Source organism: Odocoileus virginianus, chromosome 27 (assembly GCF_023699985.2).
Source record: "Odocoileus virginianus isolate 20LAN1187 ecotype Illinois chromosome 27, Ovbor_1.2, whole genome shotgun sequence".
Lineage (NCBI taxonomy): Eukaryota > Metazoa > Chordata > Mammalia > Artiodactyla > Cervidae > Odocoileus > Odocoileus virginianus.
In genome coordinates this window covers 16136593-16159930 of record NC_069700.1, presented here as the reverse complement: position 1 = coordinate 16159930, position 23338 = coordinate 16136593, and the positions used below count along the sequence as shown (strand labels likewise).

General features: G+C 39.7%; 1 protein-coding gene across 2 annotated transcripts in view; it reads right to left on the bottom strand.

The window, feature by feature from the left end:
* MRS2 (magnesium transporter MRS2) overlaps nt 1–19478 on the bottom strand; it is a 36125-nt gene extending 16647 nt beyond the window's left edge. The window contains exons 1-7 of one of the 2 annotated variants that reach the window (XM_070456219.1): nt 19162–19478; nt 15950–16023; nt 13386–13422; nt 11545–11657; nt 9308–9481; nt 6811–6941; nt 5527–5643 (exon numbers count right to left, since the gene is read on the bottom strand). In XM_070456219.1, coding sequence (XP_070312320.1) covers nt 5527–5643; nt 6811–6941; nt 9308–9481; nt 11545–11657; nt 13386–13422; nt 15950–16023; nt 19162–19351 — 836 coding nt within the window. In that variant the 5' untranslated portion in view covers nt 19352–19478. The remainder of the gene's footprint in view (nt 1–5526; nt 5644–6810; nt 6942–9307; nt 9482–11544; nt 11658–13385; nt 13423–15949; nt 16024–19161) is intronic. The other variant, XM_070456218.1, reaches the window with a different exon arrangement.
* Nucleotides 19479–23338: the final 3860 nt, after the last annotated feature.

Below are 23338 nucleotides of genomic sequence, written 5' to 3'. Positions count from 1 at the left end.
AGATAAACACAAGGAACAGTAAAAGGATAAACAAGATGTGATGTAAAAAGGGACATCAAAATCATAAAATGTGGGGAAGGAGTAAGAAAATGTTGATTCTTATTTTTTAGAATGTGTTTGAGCCTATATGACTATCAGCCTAAAGCAAGCAGATATAGGAAAAGGTTAACATACCTGAAAAAAGGGGCAACCACAAATCAAAAACATAGAATAGTTAAAAAAAATAAAAAGACCAAAGAGAATACAAGGGTAAGAGAAAAGGAAATCATCAAACCACAAAAAGAAACAGAAAAAGACAAAGGAACAAAAAGGAAACAGAATAGACTGGGAAACAAGGTTTAAACTGGTGGTAAATATGTAAGTATCAATAACTACATTGAATGTCAATGGACTGAATACTCAAACCAAAACAGAATGGCAAACTGGATAAACAAATAAGAGTCTACAATATGCTGCCTACAAGACAGCCACCTTAGGGCAAAAGACACACACAGATTCAAAGTGAGAGGAAAAACATATTTCATGCAAATGGAAATGACAGGAAAACAGGAGTTACAATAGTCTTATCAGACATATAGACGTTAAAACAAAAGCCATAAAGGAAAAGAAGGAAAATATATAATGGTAAAAGGATCAATGCAAGAAGAGGATTTTACATTTGTCAACATATATTGCCCCAAACACACAAAACACTAACAAACAAAAAAGGAGAAACTGATGAGAATACAACAGGAGACTCTATCACCCCATTCACATCAATGGGCCGATCTTCTAGACAGAAAAATCACTAAGGCAACAGAGATCCTAAATGATGTAACAGTTAAGACTTAACTGGTATTTTCAGGACTTTATTTCCAAAAAACCCAGAATACACATTCAAGTGCACATGGAACATTCTCTAGGACTGACCACATACTAGGACACAAAACTAACCTCAGCAACCATAAGAGTAAAGAAATTATTTCAAGCATTTTTCCTGACAACAGCATACAGCTAGAAATCAACCAAAAGAAAAGAAATCCATATGTTACTTAAAAAAAAAAAGAAACAAAACCAAAAAAAACAAACCCAACAGGTCAATGAGAAAAACAAAAAAAGGAATTTACACACCTCCCTCAAAAAACAAGAAAAAAATCTCAAATTAACAACCTAACATACAACCTAAAAGAATCAGAAAATACAAAACCCAAAACCTCAAGTCAGTAGGAGGGAAATAATAAAGATCAGGAAGGAAATAAATTGAGATTAAAAAAAAATAGAAGAAAAAAACACAAAACAACCCAACATCAGGCTTCCCTCATGGCTCAGAGGTAAAGAATCTAACTCCCACCGCAGGAGACACAGCATGGGACTGGTCCTTGCTTTGGGAGGATCCTACATGCCGCAGAGCAACTAACCCCGCATGCCACAACTGTGCCCTAGAGTCCAGGAGCTGCAACTACTGAAGTCCTGAGTGCCTGAGAGCCCGCGCTCCGAAACAAGAGAAGCCATTCCAATGAGGAGCCTGTGCACTGCTACTAGAGTAATCCCCACTTGCCAGAACCAGAGAGAGTCCATGCAGGAACAAAGACCCAGCACAGCCAAAAAAAGAAATCAGTAAAATCAAGAACTGGGTCTTTGAAAGGATAAACAAAATCAATAAACCTCTGGCCAGTCTCACCAAGAACAACAAAGATAGAATCCAAATAAATTAGGAAATGAAAAAGGAGAGATTTCAACTGATACTGCAAAAATAAAAAAACCTTAAGAGAATACTATAAACAATTATAAGCCAACAAATTTGACAACTTGGAAGAAATGGACATAGATATAGCCCACCAAAACGGAATTAAGGAGAAAAGATAAACTGAACTGACTGATCACCAGAAGTGAAATAGAATCTGTAATTTAAAAAAAAACAAAAAACAAAAACTCCCTACAAACAAAAATCCAGGACCAGGTGGCTTTACAGGAAATTATTCCAAACATACAAAGAACTTCTTACACTCATCCTTCTTAAACGCTTCTAAGACTGGAGAGGGGAGAACACTTCCTAAGACATTTTAGTAATATCAAAGTGTGTTAGTCACTCAGTCATGTCTGACTGTGTGACACCATGGTCTGTCCATGGAATTCTCCAGGCAAGAATACTGGAGTGGATTGCCATGAAGCCACCATTAATCACCTGATAACAAAACTAAACAAATACCACCAAAACAGAAAATCACAGGCAAATACCTTCAATGAATATAGACACAAAAATTCTCAACAAAATATTAGCAAACTGAATCAAACAACATATAAAAAAGATCGTGTACCAAAACCAAGAGGGATTTATCACAAATTCACAAGGATGCTTCAACATACGCAAAATCAATCAATCAATGCTCAGTCATGTCCAACTCTTTGCAACCTGCTAGGCTCCTCTGTCCATGGGAATTCGGGAAGCAAGAATACTGGAGTGGGTTTGTCATACCCTTCTCCAAGGGATCTTTTCAACCCAGGAATCGAGCTTGAGTCTCTTATATCTCCTGCATTAGCAGGTGGGTTCTTTACCACTAGTGCCAACTGGGAATTCCTGGTGTAATACACCATGTAAATGAAAGTCAAAAACCATATGATTGTCTCAACAGATACAGAAAATCACCTGACAAAATTCAAACCATTCATAATAAAAACACAGTAAAAGCCACTTATGACAAACCTAGTCAATATAATATTCAACAGTGAAAAGCTGAAAGTCTTCCCACTAAATCTGGACTAAGAAAACAAGGAGGCCCACCCTTACTACTTCTATTCAATGTAGTGATGGAAGTCCTAGTCATGGCAAACAGACAAGAAATAAAAGGTATTTAAAATGGAAAGGAAGAGATAAAATTGTCATCATATGCAGATGACATAAAAATGCATAGAAAACCTTAAGGACTGCAGGAAAAAAAACTACTAGATCTATAAATGAATTCAGCAAAGTAGCAGAATATAAGATTAACATTTGGAAATCAGTTTTACACTAACGGTGAAAGAGAGAAAAGGGAATGTTAAAATTAAAGAGGATTCAAAGAAATGAAAAGATATTCCATGCTCTTGAATTGAAAGAATATTGTTTAAATGGCAATACCACCCAAAGTAAACTACAAATTTAATGAGTTCCCTATCTAATTACCCATGACATTTTCACAGAATTAGAATAAGTAATCCAAAAATCTATATGGAAAAAAAAAAAAAAAAAAGCCCAGAACTGCCAAAGAAATCCTGAGGAAACAGAAACAAAACAGGAGGCATAACTCTCTCAGACTTCAGACAATACTAGGAAGCTACAGTAATCAAAACAATATGGTAACTGGTACAAAAACAAGCCTATGGATCAATGGAACAGAATAGAGAACCCAGAAACAAACCCACACACTTATAGTCAATTAATCTTTGACAAAGGAGGCAAGAATATACAAGAAAAAGACAGTCTCTTCAGTAAGCAGTGCTGGGAAATTTGGACAGCTGAATGTAAGTCAATGAAGTTAGAATACACCCTCACACCCTACAGAAAAATAAACTCATTAAAGACTTCAAACATAAGACATGATACCATTAAACTATAAGAGAGCAAAGGCAAAATATAACCTAATGTAAATCGTACCAATATTTTCTTAGGTCAGTCTCCCAAGGCAACGGAAATATTGATTAAAAAAGAACAAGAAGTGGTACTTAATCAAACTTAGAAGCTTTGCATAGCAAATGAACAATTTAAAAAAAAAGACAACCTACAGACTGGAAGAAAATATTTGCAAATGATGCAACTGACAAGGGTTTAATTTCCAAAATATACAAACAGCTCATACAACTCAACAACAAAAACCCAAAACCACATAACCCAATTGAAAAATGGGCTGAAGACCTTAACAGACATTTCTCCAAAGACATGAAATAGCCAGTAGGCACATGAAAAGATGCTCAACATCACTAATTATTAGAGAAATATAAATCAAAACTACAATGAGGTACCACCTCACACTAGTCAGAATAGCCATCATCAAAAACTCTACAAATAACAAAAGCTGGAGAGGCTGTGGAGAAAAGAGAACTCTCCTGTTCCGTTAGTGGGAATGTAAATTGGTGTGGCCACTATGGACAACAGTATGGAGATTCTTTAGAAAACTAAAATTATTGTATAATCCAGCAATCCCAGTCCAGGGCATATATACCTGGACAAAGCTGTAATTCAAAAAGATATATGGACTCCAACATAGCATATTCACAGTGTAGCAGCACTATTTATAATAGCTGAGACATTGCAACAATCTAAATGTCCGTGGACAGATGAATGAATAAAGATGTGGTACATATATACAATGGAATACTACTCAGCCATAAAAAGAATGAACTAATGCCATTTTTGCAGCAACATGGATACAACTAGAAATTATCATACTAAGTGAAGTCAGAAAAATACATACATATGATACCATTTATATGTGGAATCTAAAATGGCATAAATGAACCTATCTACAAAACAGACAGAGAACAGACTTGTGATTACCAGGGTGGAGGAGGGGGCAGAGAGGGATGGACTGGGAGTCTGCAGCAGATGCAAACATTACATACGGAACGGCTAACAACCAGCTCCTACTGTACAGAACAGGGAACTATATCCAATTTCCTGGGCTAAACCACAGCGGAAAAGAATCTAAAAAAGGAATACACATAGGTGTGTAACTGAGTCACTCTACTGTATAACAGAAATTAGCACAAAATTGTAAATCAATTATACTTCAGTAAAAAAAAAAGTTACTAGTTTTTTTTCCTTCTTTAGTTATACCCCCAATCCTACCAAAGAGGATAAGCAGGAATGAAGCACTGTGTAAAAGACACTTATAAAGCATATTAGAGACAGATTGGCCTAAGAAGGGAAGCGAACAAGACTTCAAGTGTTAGAGTTTCTGCTACTATATCTATCTGTCAGAATATCAAGGGTTACAAAGCCCTTTTTATTTTGTTTCCTTAGTAAGATATAGATAACTAATTTCTCAAAATAATTAAAAAATCTGTACACTCTAGGCAAACTATGGACATTACAAAGGTGTCTGTATTAAACTCTGATACTGATAGTTACAAAGAACAAAAACATTTGAAAAGGCAGCATTTAAACTTGAGTATACACAAGAAGCACACATGATTTTTAAGTTCATTTTTTAAGTAAGAAATGAAAGGTCTATAAGAGTGTTTTTGTATTAACCAGACTTACAGAATCTGTGCCAGTGTCTCACTCGCCTCCCTGCACGCCATCCACCCTTTTCCTCTCTCTCCCGCGACCTCTCCAGCAAAGTTAGCTGTGTCTGTCACTCTGTTGGTCTGTGTTTATCTTTACAGTTGTTGTATACAGAGCAAGCACTTAATAAGTCTTCATTAAATTCAATTAGATGCAATACGGAAAAGGAAATAACGAAACTGGAGATGAAGAGTGCACCCTCTATTCTAGAAAAATGTTCTTCTTTATTATAAAGTTATCTGAATTCGAAAAGAAAAGCTAACAAAGCGTCACTGGTCACTCACAAGACTTGCGGGTCACTCCACTTTGTCAGGCAGAGCTCTTCCAGCAGCTCCTCTTCATCTAAGATCTCCAAAATGGACTCTTTGAAGATTTTAATATCTGTTTCTAACTCTGACAGGCTGTTAAGAATAATTGTACAGAAATGATCAATAACACAAACCTATAAAAAATTTCCCTACAGGAGTAGTGCCTTTCTAACATCTTATCAAGCAGACTCCCTCATACATTCATGATAAACACTGACTTGTAAAAAATTTTTGGTATTTACTATGCAGTTTGAGAACCAATTCCCAATACAAGGCTGTTAATATATTAAGTGATAAAATTAAACAATGATATAATTTTCAGCACATGTTATTTATCTCAGAAACATACAATCACTGTGATGTAAAAACTTTTGGGCCCAGAAATTTACTTTTGTTCTTAATTATGGCAGTGATAATACAAGAAGAGATGTTTCAAGAGAACAGCATTGAAACGTATATTATCTAGGGTGAAACAGATCACCAGCCCAGGTTGGGTGCATGAGACAAGTGCTCGGGCCTGGTGCACTGGGAAGACCCAGAGGGATCGGGTGGAGAGGGAGGTGGGAGGGGGGACCGGGATGGGGAATACATGTAAATCCATGGCTAATTCATTTCAATGTATGACAAAAACTACTGTAATGATGTAAAGTAATTAGCCTCCAACTAATAAAAATAAATGGGGAAAAAAAAAAAAGAAGAGACCATTTACTTTTATTTGATAAGAACATCCTAATATTTTTGGACAAAAAACTGACTCAGGAATTTTAACTATTAACTCTTGAAGGGATTTTAGGGGGTACAAATCCTGAGGGACTGATCATTCAATCTGTAATACAAGTTAGTACATTAAATTCCGGAATGCATTATGATCAACAAACAAAAACCTCATGAACTTTGGAGGGGAAAAAAAATACGATTTGAATATAGACCTGTCATTTAGTAGCTATTAAAGTTTAGACAAATTACTTAGACCTCGATTTTCATATTTTCAAAATAAGGACCGTGTCAACAGGACTGATGACAGGTTGAGATGAGATCACACATATAAGAGAGACTGATACAGCATTTCACTGAAAACAGCTTTTCAATAAACATTAGTTTGTGTGCCCCTTTTAGCTCAACTTCCCACCTAGGCTACTTTCCTACTTTAAAGTTATGAAAGACAGATTTTACGTTAAACATTTCACTCTTAAGACTACTGAAAGAGAAGTTTAAGACACTTGTGTCTAATTCCCAACTTGGTAAATCACCCATATTTACCTTTTGCCATTTTGTAGCAAGATGTGCAGTTTGCTTCTGTCTACGGAAGAATGTTTGGGATCCACTAAAGCGTCCAAAGTCTCAAGGATCAGTGGTTGCAAAATGCTAAGTTTCCCCTGAAGGGTGTTGATCTAGATAACAACATGACCTTTCATAAGAATTAAAACAATCTTTTTAGAATACTCAGGGTCAGTGAATCCTCTGATTAAATATAGAAATCTAAAATAGCTAGGAAGGCTGGTAACATTTCAGAACACGGTTACGGTTGGAATGCCTATCTCAGATGATTAAAAAACTCAATCTCCTAGGTTAAAAGATAATCATGCATAATGTTGTTGCCAGGCTCCCATTTGGGTGACAGAAAATTAACTCCCGTAAGAGTCCTCCCCCTACAGACACTTGGTATCAAAGGAATGGAAGACTGATTAAAAGAAAAGCTGCCATTCCGTGTTTAAAATGAACTTCACATATGGTAAACAATACCTATGTTCTTTGTAAACAGAATAGGAAATAGTTGATAATTCCTATGAACAAAGAACTTTTAGAAAAAAGAAAAAAGCTCTTTTAAAAAACGAAACATACCTTAAACTTTAAAAAGTAAAGTTGAAAAGTCAAATGTATATTTATTTATTCACGTTATTATAGCCATAGCAGGATTAACCAACAAGTATGCATTGATACAAATATAAGAATGTGCATGCTAAGTCGCTTCAGTTGTGTTAGACTCTCTGCAACCCTATGGACCACAGCCCTCTGTCCACGGGATTTTTCAGATAAGAATAGTGGAGTGGGTTGCCCTTCTCCATGATATAGCTATACTAGTTGTTAAAATACTTCCAATAACTGTTGGCACACAGCATAACAGTAGCTCAAATAAGAAGTGAAATTAATTAATACTGTAAATTCCAACACTCTCTCCACCGCAGCATGAGCTCCTGAGAGCTGACTCTGTGTAGCTTCACCACTGACCATTGTTCATGTACCTTCATTTCTTTCCTTCTATTATTTCCCTGCTTAGTGAGGGGGCTTCAACTAGCCACCATCTCACTGGCTGGTACTAGCTGGTGCTATTGCCTCATTGGCCCCAGTAAGGAATGGAGCCACCTCCTACTGCCTCAATAGAGCAAGGCAGACAAAGAGAAGGGTGCCAGGTACCACCAACCCCCCACGCACCTCACGCCCCCTTTATTCTCCCCTCTTCCCTCCTCTTCTCCCATCCTGGTTAGGATGCTCATGGCACTGGCTCTTGCTTGTAGCCAGGTCCTGAATAGTACTATCCTGACTGTTGGGGGAAGAATAGATGATGAAAGATTTGTCACAGCCAAGAAAGCAGTGACCATCCTTGTTCAGAGCTCGAACAGGATCCCCAGACCCTCAGTGATTATCAATTTAATAGAAGAGCTGTGAGAAGTGCACACGATTCCAATGTCAAACTAGATCTCAAACAGAGGCATCATTTAGCTACCTCAAAGGATTGTACAAACAAATCAAAGAATGATTGGTAAGCACCAGAATGATCTGATAAAATATTTGTATTGTATTTATCATGTGTAAGCAGTTACCCAACATACAATTTAGTTAGAGAATAAAATGGAATACAGCTAAAACCTTTTGGTATGTCCATTTATATCACATTTAAGATAAGTATTTTGAATTAGTATCCCTAAACAGGATGTCAGGATAGACAACCTGAGATGTGTTTCACTGAATGTCAGAACATGACTGTTAAAGAGACTCTGTGTACTATACCTAGAGACTTTAGATCTATTTGAGTCATAAACTTTAAAAATTAAGTACCTTCTGCATGTAAGACCCTGAGAAGTTTCTATTTGGGGGAGGGTGTGGTTACAGAAAGTGCCATTAAAACAACACCAGTGATTCCCTGGTGGCTCAATCATAAAGAATCCACCCGCCAATGCAGGAGACATGGGTTGGATCCCAGATCTGGGAAGATCCTACATGCCGTGAGGCAACTCAGCCTGTGCACCGCAACTATTGAGCTTGTTCTCTAGAGCCCAGGAGCCACAGCTACTGATACTGAAGCCCCAGCACCCTGGAGCCTGTGCTCAGAAACAAGAGCTGTTGTTTAGTGGCTAAGTCATGTCCAACTGCGATCCCATGGACTGTAGCCCACTAGACTCCTCTGTCCATAGGACTTCCTAGGCAAGAATACTGGAGTGGACAGCCATTTCCTTCTCCAGGGGATCTTCCCGATCCAGGTATTGAACCCCAGTCTCCTGCACTGCAGGCAGATTCTTTACATCTGAGCCACCAGGGAAACCCTGAGCAACAAGAGAAGCCACGGCAATAGAAGCCAAGGCAATAGAAGCCTGTGCACCACAACTAGAGAGAAGGCCCCGCTTGCTACAACGAGAGAGAAGCACACACAGCAAGAAGACCCAGCACAGGCAAAAAAAGAAAAAACCAAAGTGTCTTCCTCCTCAATAGCATTGTAAAACCAGAAAACATTCAAGAAGCTAGACAAACACAGGCTCACCCGATACTGCAGGAGTGCTTCTATAGCTCTAAACTCAAAAGGTAAAAGGTATGTGACAAGTTGGCCCTCTCCAGCCAACTGTGAAGGGAGCTCCCGGAAAAGCCACTGCTCCAAGTTCAAATTACGGTAATCGAGTATCAGAAGACACTCTGGAGTTATCACAGCTTTCAAATACTGTAAAAAAAAAAAAAAATATATATATATATATATATATCTGTAGATAAATATATGTACACAGGCATATATGTAAGTTGTAGAGAAAAATAACATTCATAAAAATATTTAGTATTTAATACTCTATTAATTTTTTAAAACTATTTATTTGGCTGCACCCAGTCTTAGTTGCAGCACGTGGGATCTAGTTCCCTAACCAGGGATCAAAGCCAGGGTCCCTGCATTGGGAGCAAGGAATCTTAGCCACTGGATCACCAGGGAAGTCCCAATACTCTCTTTAATTTTGGACTAGCCTAAACCAAATCACTGGAGAAGGCAATGGCACCCCACTCCAGTACTCTTGCCTGGAAAATCCCATGGACGGAGGAGTCTGGTAGGCTGCAGTCCACAGGGTCACTAAGAGTCAGGCACAATTGAGCGACTTCACTTTCACTTTTAACTTGCATGCATTGGAGAAGGAAATGGCAACCCACTCCAGCGTTCTTGCTTGGAGAATCCCAGGGACGGGGTAGCCTGGTGGGCTGCCGTCTATGGGGTCACAGAGAGTCGGACACGACTGAAGCGACTTAGCAGCAGCAGCAAACCAAATCACTGTTCATTTGGTTTTTCAAAAACAAATCAACAAAAACACCAAGACTTTTTTTTTTTTTTTAAGAAAGGAAGCCTAAAATAAATGCAAATCTTAATACCTCTCACTCACTCTCAACAGAACTAGAATTAAACAGATTATGTATTTACTAGGATTTCCAGGGTAATCAAGAGAAATATAGAGAACAAAGGAAACAAGATAAGGTCTTTTTAAAACTCCAGCATTCAGTAGGCTTTTAGAAAAGATTTAGTTTAATCATGATTGGTTTGGCTGAAGTGGGAAAGTTTCCTTTTTAAAATATCACCAAAACATACTAAGCTAATTTGAAATCATAAAGATAAAATGTAGCCTTAGTGCTCTAATTTAGAACACGATGAAGTTAAAATTCTAAAGAGTAAGGCTAACATATTCTGTGTTTGGGTCATTTTACATGCAGATGTTTTTCAGTAGTAAACACCACACAAATACACGATCTGCGGTGGCTGAATCTGAGGATAGGGTACAGCAGGTATGGAGGAACTCTAAGGTATACATGTATTTTTGACTGTGTGGAGGTTCAGTGCCCCCACCCCCATGAGGCTCAAAGGTCAACTGTAAAGTGAACATTTTTATTCAGAAAAGTTGAAAAATTATACAGTGAATACCTATACACATACCAATTAGATGCTATAATTAATGTTCTTCTATAATCCATGTAAAATGAGTTCTACACAAAATCACCTGAGAAGACTGTTTCCCATTTTTAAATAAATTCTAGATAAATGACAAAAAACTTGCCAAAGACTTTTTGAAGAAAGCAAGTCTTGAATCCACTGCAGGAATGATGCTGAGACCTGTGACCCCTCATCTGTTTCCAAACCTTAAACATCAGCCCACCAAAATAACTTAAAGCTTTCTGTAAAAATAAAAAAAATTAAGATGATAAACTTTAGGGACTTTCCTCGTGGTCCAGTGGCTAAGATTCTGCACTCCCAATGCAGGGGGCCCCCCAGTTCAATTCCGGGTCAGGGAACTAGATTCCACATGCAGCAACTAACATCCAGCACAGCCAAATAAATAAATATTTCAAAAACAAAAGATGATAAAATATAAAGGTTACTTTTAGGCTATTTCAAAAACCAGAATATATTCTTAGTAGCTGAAGTTATAATGCAATTATATATATACTGTATACGACTAAAAAAATCTGTTATAAATCAAGAATCTTTCTCTTACTTTGAAACCAGAGACTAAATTCAAACAGTCAGAAAGGAGAGCGCAGTCAGATCTTTTCATTATTAACAGAGCAGTGCTACACCTGCTCAGTATGGGTGTACAATTCACGTGAAATGAGTTCTGCTTCTAACAACACGTTATATTATAAATCCACACATCTACTTTTTATTACAAATTACTTTTAAACTACTGATCAAGATAGCAAGGAAGGAATTTTAAGACTGCAGGGGAGAAATGTAGATGAAATAAAATCCTTTACCTCCATTCGCATGATAATCCTATTGTTTCTGGTTGTGATGCTCATTAAATGCTGAAACCTCAAATCTCTGGCTTGAAGACCTAATTCTTGATATAAGTCAGTTTTCTTCCTTTCTAAAAAAGAAATGTGTTCAATAAAAGGAGTGGGTAAACTTATAAACCAAAAAGTTTAGATTTTTATATCAGAGTACCCCTCCCAACACCAGTGAGATAATCTTCTATTACTACCAGAAACAAGAGCTAAAATGAGTCTTTTTGCTTTTTTTGCAATTTATGCCACTGCATTTTTAAAAAAAAAAAACTTTTAATTTTGTATTGGGGTATAGCGGATTAACAATGTTGTCACAATTTCAGGTGAAGAGGAAAGGGACTCAGCCATATAGACACACATGTATCCATTCTCCCCCAAAATCCCCTCCTATCCAGGCTGCCACATAACATTGAGCAGAGTTTCATATGCTATATGGTGGGTCCTTGTTGGTTATCCATTTTAAATATAGCAGTGTGTACATGTCCATCCCAAACTCCCTAATTATCCCTTCCCCAACTCTCCTCACTCCCCCTACAACCGTAAGTTTGTTCTTTAAGTCTGTGAGTCTCTATTTTGTAAGTTCATTTGTATCATTTCTTTTTAGAGTCCACATATAAAGGATATCACACGATAATTCTCCTTTTCTGTCTGAATTACTTCACTCAGTATGACAATCTCTATATCCATCCATGTTGCTGCAAATACCATTATTTCATTCTTTTTAATGGCTAAGTAATCAAAATGGGTCTTTTAAACACCCATTTCTACCTGAAAAACATACTCAGGCTAAATCTGGTCAACTAAGTTTTCTTTTCTCCTCTTAACCATACTTCATAAAATTTCTCTGCACTTGGAAAAACCCCTTGGGACCAGTATAAAAACCATAGTTATATATCATTAGAACTTACAGTAACAATTCCTAGCTCCAGATGCATGGATTTTTAAATATGAACTGTACAGAACTACATTTTCTATTTTTTCCTTACTACAGTATCCAGTTCAGCATTTTAAATCTATGAACAGATAGGTCCAATTGTCTTTGTTCTTAGACTAATACAAAATGAGAAAATAAACACTAGATTCTCCTACCTGAAAACTCAATTTATCACCTAAGAAAAAGCAAAACAGACAAAGAAACTCAAGAAATGATGCTGGTAATAGTAGCATCTATTCTTACAGTATCAAGCCACACCTGTGATAGAGCTCTAAGTAGAACAACCTTTTAAGGAGACACTGAGCCAAAAAATACCCAGTATACCCCGCTAGGATCTCAGCAATAGCAGGAACAGGACTAAGCGTGGGAAGGACAGGGAGATCTGAAACCTGCACCTGAGGTCAGACAGTAAAGTAACGCTGAGTTTCATTTTAAAAACTAACCGTCCACAAGAGCCGCCGCTGGCAGAGTTTCAATGACTACCACCCAGCGCCCCTATCCCTCCTGTCCTGTCACCCACTGCAATGGCAGTGGGATCACTCGACTCTGCCTTCAGCACGGCACAGGAGGAGATGAACGTGAGGACCAGGGCAGTGAAAGGGAGACTAAGGAAGAGAAACAAGGGCGAAAAGTGTTTCTCTCTTGGCGGCATACCAGCCAACACTCTTTAACATTCTATTAAGAGTGTTAAGTGGCTCCTAACCTCCCCCCCAGCCCCCCAAAATTACAGTACAGGTCAGGTGCTGTCAGTAATTAGGGCTAATGGACAAAAGCTTAAGAAAGATCATCTTCAACACATCCATATATGCACACAATATTCTACTCAAAATAGTTTACTTCCAGTGGGTTGATTTAAAAGAAAATTACAGATACTCACCAAAAGAAGTCACCTTTCCTTCTTTGTCAAATTTTGTCTGGAGACAGATAACAAAAACATTATTTTCTCCCAAATCAGTACATGATTTGTAGTATCATATTATATGGTATTATGAAAATAACTCTAAAATGATGAAGATATAAACCATATCTGCTGTTCCTAAGTTAAATTCGGTTATGAGTTCAGGATTAATACAAAAAGTCCCCTTTCCTTTGCCAGGACAAATCTGACCTTGGATTAACTATCTAACTTGGTTCCTCAGAAGATCTGATAAAGGAGCGTCAGCTGTGTTACTAGGCCACATCGCTTATGGAAAATGCCCCATCGCTGCTCGCTGGGCTGCACTGGGAAGACGGAGAATGGATTATGATACCTGGCGGGGAGCCACAGCTCTGCCTTCCCTGAGGACAGTGGCTCTTGTGACTGACTGTGCTCTTTGCAGGAGCCTGGGATATGCCTCTGGGATGGTGACAAGAGATACTGGCACTAGAGGGCCTCAGGGGCCTAAGCCAAGGTGGATCTTGCACCCACCTTTGAGAATATGCTCTCCTCGTACCTGAGCTTCACACAGGGGGCCACAGGAGCCCCTGGATGGCTGGAAGGACTTCTTTCGAAGAGAAAACACCAAATACTGCCCTTGTGAATTTCCTATCCTTTTGCCTTCTGAATAGACTGGGACCAAATGTGGCTTATCTTGGGAATCTAAGTATTAATATCTGCGGGATGTTACGAGGTCTCTCTGGTGGGTGCTGCAGAATCAATAAATATTTACAGAAAAGACCTCTTCTGATAGTGCAGAGAGGACACAGTGCAGAAACTACTTATTTCCTATAAAGCAGAGGGAACGTTTTCCCATACTACTTGTCTACAAGTCAAGTCTGAAGATGTCAAAATAATGTTAAATCAATCACTATGTGCTGGACTGCACTAATTACTATTTAAATATGCATTTTCAGAAGACACACTCTAAGATATAGTCGAGGTACAAGTCCTAAATACACATGCTATATTAATAATACCACAATAAAACTTCATAATATATTTCAGCTTGCTTCTTGTGAACAAAGATAACATCAATAGGAATATATAAGCACCATAAAACATCAGAGTTAAAGGGAAACCTACATCAAGGGAAGTTTTATTTTGTGTAATATATACTAGCTTTCCTCTTTAAGCTTATTTCAAATACATACATTTGCTGCAGAAAATTTGCAAATAAAACTACTTGGTCACAAATTTTAGAGAAAACCATGCTATCATTTTACTAAATGCCCTTCCAGACTTATTCTTACTAAATACATTCACTCTACAGCACTTGTTTGCAGTCTCTCCTCTGCTTTCAACTTAACAATGTATGGTGAAAATTTCTGCATCTCCGTATTTATCTGTATCATTTTTAATGGGAATTTTTAATTAAAAAAATGAGATCAAACTGATTTTTTAAAAAATGTTTACCTTGTAAAGGAACTCACATTATTTCAAATAGCATCAACTGATTTTCTTAAGTGTTCCTGGTAGACAATGATTTCACCTGCAAAGAACCTTCTTTCAATATTTAACATCTGACTTTGTATTGTTTAATTAAACTGGCTAACTCCCAGAACAGTGAATAACAGTGACAACTTTTCCGTGCAATTCTGGGAGTTGTCTTGTCCTGTACAGTTCATAAAGAAAAGCTAAGTTAAAAAACCTAAATAATGATGATATATAATGGCTAATATATAGACTGAATGCTTACCATGTGTGAGGTATTATTTTTAAGGGTTTTACTTATTTGAATTAATTTAAATCTCACAATTCTACAAGGTAGGTACTATTACTCCTAGATTACAGGTGAGAAAAACCAAGGCACAAAGATAGTATCGTAACTTGTCCACGTCCATCCAGTTAGTAAGAGACCGAGTTCAGATCTGAATTTACAAACTCTGGCTCAGAGCAAGCACTTTCTCTAAATAAGATTTAAAAAATTAAGTCTACAAAAACGTTACAAGAATATTACAACCAATTTCCATGTAACCTTGACCTAGAATCGCCCTTTGTTAATATGTGCCCCAATGGCTGTATTTTTCTTTCTTTAAATATGTGTGTGTGATACACACTATTTATGTTGTTTTATTCGATTTTTTTCTCGGAATCATTTCAGAGAACGTTGCAGAGATCAGGACCCAACAAAGCGTGCAGTTTGAAGTAATACCCTGTGCTGCCTTCAAAATGCTTCTGCATGTATTATGTTGCATAGCACAGGTTCAAGCCATTTTGTGGCTAACAGCCTTCAGGGACCTCTGAATAGATTTCTGGAGAAATCTTGAGTATTCAATTAGGAAGCTCTGAATTGTGATTTGAGCCATCTGTTCTAGTACCAGGACAAACTCTGCAGATATTAGCAGAGACTCAAGAGTGCTGTTCGGCAAATCTAGCTGGCACTCAAGTCACTGGCTAAACACAAGACAGTGACTTACACATTATAAAACTAAGTAAGTAGTATCATGGTTGATCACTCCAGCCCAGTTAACATAAGAAGTATGTACTCTCTTTAAGTCATCAAATGGACCACACATACTCACCACAGTAAACACCGGGGATACACTGGCTAAAGTGGCTTGAGGCACATCAGAAGTTCTATTCCGGTAAATTTCACCTGAAGAATGAATTAGAGAATTCCGTGTGAGCATATGATTGGTTTTCACATATAGCTAAGATACAACTCTTCATAGTCTATAAAGGTCTTCAAACTATTTCACTATGTTTTGAATTTTTTTCCCAGAGGGAAAGTAAGAAACACTTTTAACATTTACAGGGGATTATGTTAGGTTTGGCAAAACGTGGTTTTTAAAAGTAATAGTTCAGGTGAGGCATTAGAACAATTAATGGATCCCAACCACCCCTTTTCCTTTCTATCTTGGAGTTGGACATCAAATGTGTAACAGCGTTCTGAGATTTAAGTAAAACGCCTATTCCTTTTCATATAATGTAGAAAGGCTGTTAATGAAAGTTACATTGGAAGACATAGTTTAGAAAACATATATTCCAAGAACTACCTGACCTCTCAGCATTTGAAATATCAGGATTGTTTGATTAACCTATAAATTATGAAGCCTACAGATTTTAACTCTATACTTAATTTCTTCCCCACTGATACACTTTGTTTAATTATTTTTTAAAATGGAGTATAACTGCTTCACAATGTTGCGCTGGTTTCTGCTGTAGGTCAATCAGCTATGTGCAAATATACACCCCTTCCCTCTTGGGCCTGCCTGCCCCCGTCCCACCCCTTTCGGTCACCAGAGCACCAAACCGAGCTCCCTGTGCCATGCAGCGGCTGCCCACTAACCATCCATTTTACACGGGGGGTGTACATGTCCATGCTGCTCCCTCAATTCGTCCCACCCTCTCCTTACCACCCAGCATTTTCACAAGGCCGTTTTCTACATCCACTGACATACTTTAGACTGAATACTTGTGAAATAATTCACTGCACTGGAATAAAGACTCCGGTGAACTGGAATAAAGGCAAACCTTTACTTGAAAATGTGATTAGACTAAGTTGAAGAAAAGCTCTCAAGCATAACCAAGTAAATTTAATAGCTGAGAAAGGACACTGTTCACAATACTAAACACAAGAAGCATGGGCGAAGATTCCGATCCATAGAATATGAAGCTATATTCTCATTTCTGATCTTATTCTTTCCTATACATTCAAGGACATAATTTGTTACCATCTGAGGTTTGCTGGTTACCCTGTACAAACCACCTTATGAGGGTCAGCTGAATAAAAGTGAAAGTGAAAGTGAAGTCGCTCAGTCGTATCGGATTCTTTGCGACCCTGTGGATTGTAGCCTACTAGGCTCCTCCCTGGAGAAGGAAATGGCGACCCACTCCAGTATTCTTGCCTGGAGAATCCCATGGAGGGAGAGAATAAAAGTTACAGCGCTACAAATCAGCATTTGCTAATAAGTCACAAGTTAGATAGTGTTACCTAGAGGTGAGAGAGTCAATTTCTAGGGAGACTGATAAGAAGTCCAGGGTCCCCAAGGAGGAGAGAGGGGTCTGGGGCTCCTGAAGAGGAGATAGGGGTCTGGAGTTCTCAAGGAGGAGGAAAGGACAAAGATCTTTTTTTTCTCAACATTCCTTAACCTTAGTCACATAAAACATTTTTTTCTTTAAGCCTGAACTGATGATTACAATACAAAACAACTCAATTTAAACTCTGTACTAAGGATTATATAACAACAATATATTCTGCTTGAGGACAGTTTCTCCTTCCTGAAAACCTTCTGACTAATACTGTTATCTTAAAACGTGTATTATGGGAGTGGGCCTGGTAAGATCTTTCTATTGTTAAATTCTAATCCTGTTATTCCAACCAGTCCATCCTAAAGGAAATCAGTCCTGAATATTCACTGGAACGACTAATACTGAAGCTGAAACTCCAATACTTTGACCACCCTTGAGGTGAAGAATCGACTCATTCGAGAAGACCCTGATGCTGGGAAAGACTGAAGGCAGGAGAAGCAGATGACAGAGGATGAGATGGCTGGATGGCATCACTGACTCAATGGACATGAGTTTGAGTAAGCTCCGGTAGTTAGTGATGGACAGGAAGACCCAGCGAGCTGCTGTTCATGGGGTCCCAAAGAGTCCGACACGACTGAGCAACTGAACTGAATCCTGTTATCTTAAAATGTAAATTGTGGGAATGGGTCTGGTAAGATCTTTACAACCTTGAGACATTCTTTTGATTTATTGTAATAATTAATTAAAACAGTATACAGCCCTTGCTAAGACTAGCAAGTGGGGCACTCTCCACCCCCTTCTGCTGTCTACGTCAGAAGTTTTCTCTGTCCCTTTTTCACTTTAATAAAACCGCCACACAAGAGTCCTGAGTGGTCAAGTCTGGTCTCTGGTCCCAAAGCTAAATCTTCTTCAGAGATCATGAATCTGACATCGTTCACCGTAAGGTATCAGAGAGAGATTCTGAATCTCAATGCTTGTCCTAAAAGGTTAGATCGGCAATGTAACCCAGTTTGGAAAGACTCTCCTAATGAGTATGAGGAAGCAGGTGGAGATAGTGGAGCTACTTTGGGAACATTCTGAGAGTACTATTGAGAAAATTTATTTGAAAAGCCATACATGTCTCGGGTTTTTGAGCAGTATTAGCCCACATTGTCACACTTCTGAAAATGTCAAGGTATCATCGTGGTTTATCATCGTGGTTTATCATCGGGGGGGGGGGGGGGAACAGACTTCTACCTCCATCCCCTTCTATCTGGTTACACAGTACTTGAAGAAAAGTCAGATCTTTCTCAGAAGCAGTTTTTGAAGTCTTCAGCCTCACTATCCCTTTCCTGAGGAACTGGACAAATGTCTAAATGTGTCCGTTCAAAAGAAAGAGACAGAAAGGAAAAATACATTCCAGGTAGATAAGCCTAATTTTGGTTTCGGCACTATCATGATGGATGGGAGCGAAATTCTTAAAAACCTCTCAAGCGCACTCAGCCCTGTTTGCAGCCGGACCAGTGGAGAGGACAGAGGGCTGGCGGACTCTAGCAGGGCCCACGGGGCGGTCCTCAGTCGAGTTCGGAGCTGGTGGGACAGCTGCGCCCGCAAACCTGGGGAAGAGGGCAGGACCTCGGCGCCCAAGAGCGGACCCGGAGGCCGAGGACGGAGCAGGCCGCGGGGCGGGCAGCCACAGCCACGTGGGCTCGGGCGGTCGGGTCGGGCCCTGGGGTCACCGTAAGCCCGGCGTCCCGAAACTGCAGGGCGGGGAGAGCGGTACCTGTCACGGGGAGCCGGCGGGGCCAGCACAGCGGTGCGGCCCGCCTCCTTCCGAGCAATTCGGTGGCGCGGCTGTAGGCGACGAAGGGGCGAGTGCCGGGGGTCAGGCCCAAGGCCAGAGCGCACAGGCTGCGCCTGGGCAGCCCCACCACGTGGGGCAGGAGCTGGGCCAGGCTCCGCAGGCATTCCATAGCGCTGGAGCGAGAAGGAGGGAGCTGCGGGACCCCAGCCCTTCATGCCGGACAGTGGCGCGGCGGCCTGCACTTCGCGACCCCGCTCCGGCGCCCGAGCTGCGACCGAGGCATACTGAGCATGCGCTGGCGCGCCGCGCCTGCGTCTAATTTCCCGCGCATGCTCCGAAGGGGCCTCTGCGTGCGCGACTCGTGACGCTCGGCCAATCAGAGCTTTGCCTTCCTCACCTGTGTGTACTTGTATAGCGTGTATGGACCGGCTCCGGGGTGGGTGGGCCGTGTGTACCTGCGTGAGTTGAACTGCCTAACCTACGTTCGACACTTGGGCTTTTGCAGTGGTCTGGTCGGCGCGTACAGTGTTGGTGATTACTTCTATTAACTAGTAATCTTTAAATGTGAAAAAATACGCAGGATATATATATAATGTTTTTCAGTTTCTGGAGCATTTTCATACAGATGCAATCTACAATTTGGAAGTGAGAAGTTATTACCCATTCCCAACTCATGTTATAATTAAGTTTAATGCAGCAAAAGTAAACTTTCATATGGAATGATATATTAAACTTTTGCTAGTGAAGACGGAGGAACATAAACGCGGATGATTTATATTCTGTATTTAATCAGATGTAAGCTAATGTCAATTTCAAGGTGCCATTATTTTTTTTTTCATTTATTTTTATTAGTTGGAGGCTAATTACTTCACAACATTGCAGTGCGTTTTGTCATACATTGACATGAATCAGCCATGGAGTTACATGTATTCCCCATCCCGATTCCCCCCCCCCCCCCACCTCCCTCTCCACCTGATTCCTCTGGGTCTTCCTAGTGCCCCAGGCCCGAACACTTGTCTCATGCATCCCACCTGGGCTGGTGATCTGTTTCACTATAGATAATATACATGCTGTTCTCTCGACACCCTACCCTCACCTTCTCCCACAGAGTCCAAAAGTCTGTTCTGTACATCTGTGTCTCTTTTTCTGTTTTGCATATAGGGTTATCATTACCAACTTTCTTTTTTTTTTTTTCAAATAGACATCATTTTATCAGGTCTTTTCTTCCCCCATAAATCTTTTTTTTTTTTTTAATTTTTATTAGTTGAAGGCTAATTACTTTACATCATTACAGTAGTTTTTGTTATACATTGATATGAATTAGCCATGGATTTACATATACTCCCCATCCCAGTCCCCCCTCCCACCTCCCTCTCCACCCGATCCCTCTGGGTCTTCCCAGTGCACCAGGCCCGAGCACTTGTCTCATGTACCCAACCTGAGCGGGTTATCCGTTTCACCCTAGATAATATACATGTTTCAATGCTGTTCTCTTGAAACATCCCACCCTCGCCTTCTCCCAGAGTCCACAAGTCTGTTCCATACATCTGAGTCTCTTTTTCTGTTTTGCATATAGGGTTATCGTTACCATCTTTCTAAAGTCCATATATATGTGTTAGTATACTGTAATGGTCTTTATCTTTCTGGCTTACTTCGCTCTGTATAATGGGCTCCAGTTTCATCCATCTCATAAGAACTGATTCAAATGAATTCTTTTTAATGGCTGAGTAATATTCCATGGTGTATATGTACCACAGCTTCCTCATCCATTCGTCTGCTGATGGGCATCTGGGTTGCTTCCATCATTACCAACTTTCTAAATTCCATATATATGTGTTAGTATGCATTATTTTATATACCACCAAGAAGGAAAAGTCGCTGAAAAACTTTGCTAATTGTATCATTTAAGAGTGACCTCAATTTCAGCCTTGAAAATATGAGAAAAGTGAGGCTTAGAACTGATTAAATACAACATATATGAATATTTTTAAAGTGTGAGTTAATAGACTTGCCTTTCCAAATAGAAGTGCATGGTAGACACAAGTTTCACAGATTTCCATTCAATCACTGTGTATGAACGCAGAGCTAAAGAAACATAAAGGAAAATCTTTTTTTTCCCCCCCTTCCTGTAGGGTACTGAGACTGAAGGTGATTAGGAGGCCAGTAGAGAGAGGCTTGGAGAAGGCAATGGCACCCCACTCCAGTACTCTTGCCTGGAAAATCACATGGATGGAGGAGCCTGGTAGGCTGCGATCCATGGGGTCCTGAAGAGTCAGACACGACTGAGCGACTTCACTTTCACTTTTCACTTTCGTGCATTGGAGAAGGAAATGGCAACCCACTCCAGTGTTCTTGCCTGGAGAATCCCAGGGACGGGGGAGCCTGGTGGGCTGCGGTCTATGGAGTCGCACAGAGTCGGACACGACTGAAGCGACTTAGCAGCAGCAGCAGCAGTAGACAGAGGCTTCACATAACAGGGGATGTTTGACTTGAACATTGAGGGCAAAGGAGGACTTCAAGCCCTGCTTCCTTGGCCGTGGGGTGGAGTGGGGTTTAGAAACTCTGGAAAAGAGCCCTGGGTATATAGTACATGGCTGGTAGATTTTTCATTTAACTAAGGGTGACAATGATGAAATACATCTTTCAAAAACAGTGCATACCATCAGAGATATTTCTTGGAAACGGTATGTGATAACTCTTAAAACTTAAGTCACCAGCATGATGAGACAGCTCTGTTTAAGGTGACCTTTACAAAGCCTTAGAAAAACTCTGGGATGTGGCCAGACACATGGCCTTATAATTCATGTCAAGGACTTGGAATTTAATCTGAGAAGGGTGGGAGCTATGGGAAGGGGGGTACTTTGAGCAAAGATGTAAATCTGATTTACATTTAAATGGGTTGTTTTGGCTGTGTGGGATTATAGAAAGGTTAAGTGTGGAAGCAGAGAGATGGTGATGGTTTGGGTTAAGGTGGGGGTGATGGAGAAGGGGAGATTGGTTGGGTTTGGTGCAATAAACTGAAGGCTTAGTTGACAAGATTTGTAGATGGTATGTAAATAAAGAGGCACAGAAGTCAACTTCAAATTTTTTTGGCTCAAACAAATGGGCCATCATAATGCCTTTTACCCAGATAGGGAATTTTGGTGAGGGGCAAATTTAGATGCAAAGCAGACTGTGGCTTGGCATTTATTTCTGGACATGTTAAATTTGAGAGCTTTACCAGATAGATATCTGAGCATAGACAGCAAGTAAGCAGTTGGAGTTTGGGGGAGATTTTGAAGCTAGATATACACATTTGGGACTGAGAAATATTTAAAGCCACGTGTCTCCTCTTAGGAGAAAAGTTTTCTCTCAAAGAGAAAAGTTCCTGTGATTCAGTTCTAGGTCTTCTAACATTAAATGGTTAAGAAGAGAATATGAATCCAGCAGAAGAATATGAGAGGGCATGGCCAGGAAGGAGGAATAAAATTAGAGAGGGTGGGATCCATGAAATCAAGTGAAGAAAGTGTTTAAAAAATGAAGTGTTCAGTTACATCAAATGCTACTGCTAGGTGAGAAATGAGAATTGCCTGTATAGGATATGATGCTGTGGGGCTCACTGATCACCTTCATAAGAGCAGTTTTTGTAGGGTGGTAGGTCTCCCAGGTGGCTCAGTGGTGAAGAACCTGCCTGTCAATACAGGAGACACAGGAGATGTGGGTTCGATTCCTGGGTCGGGAAGATCCCCTGGAGAAGGAAATGGCAACCTGCTCAAGTATTCTTGCCTGAAAAATCCCATGGACAGAGGAACCTGGTGGGCTACAGTTACGACTGAACACACACACACACACACACAAAGAAAGTGATAATCATCTTTCTTTCATCCTAATCTATGAAAGGATCCAAGAAGATTTCTGCATCTATATAACAATTTGGCTTTAAGATCCCTTAATCTCTTTACTTACCCTTTTTTTTTTTTAAAGATTTATTTCTCTTGGCTTCGCTGGATCTTCTTTGCTGCTAGCTTTTGCCAGTTGCAGAGAATGGGGGCTGCTTTTCATTTCGGTGTGAGGGCTTCTCATTGTGGTGGCTCCTCTCGTTGCGGAGCACAGGCTCCAGGCACATGGACTTCGGTGATTGGGGCACGTCCGCTCAGTGGTTATAATGTACGAACGT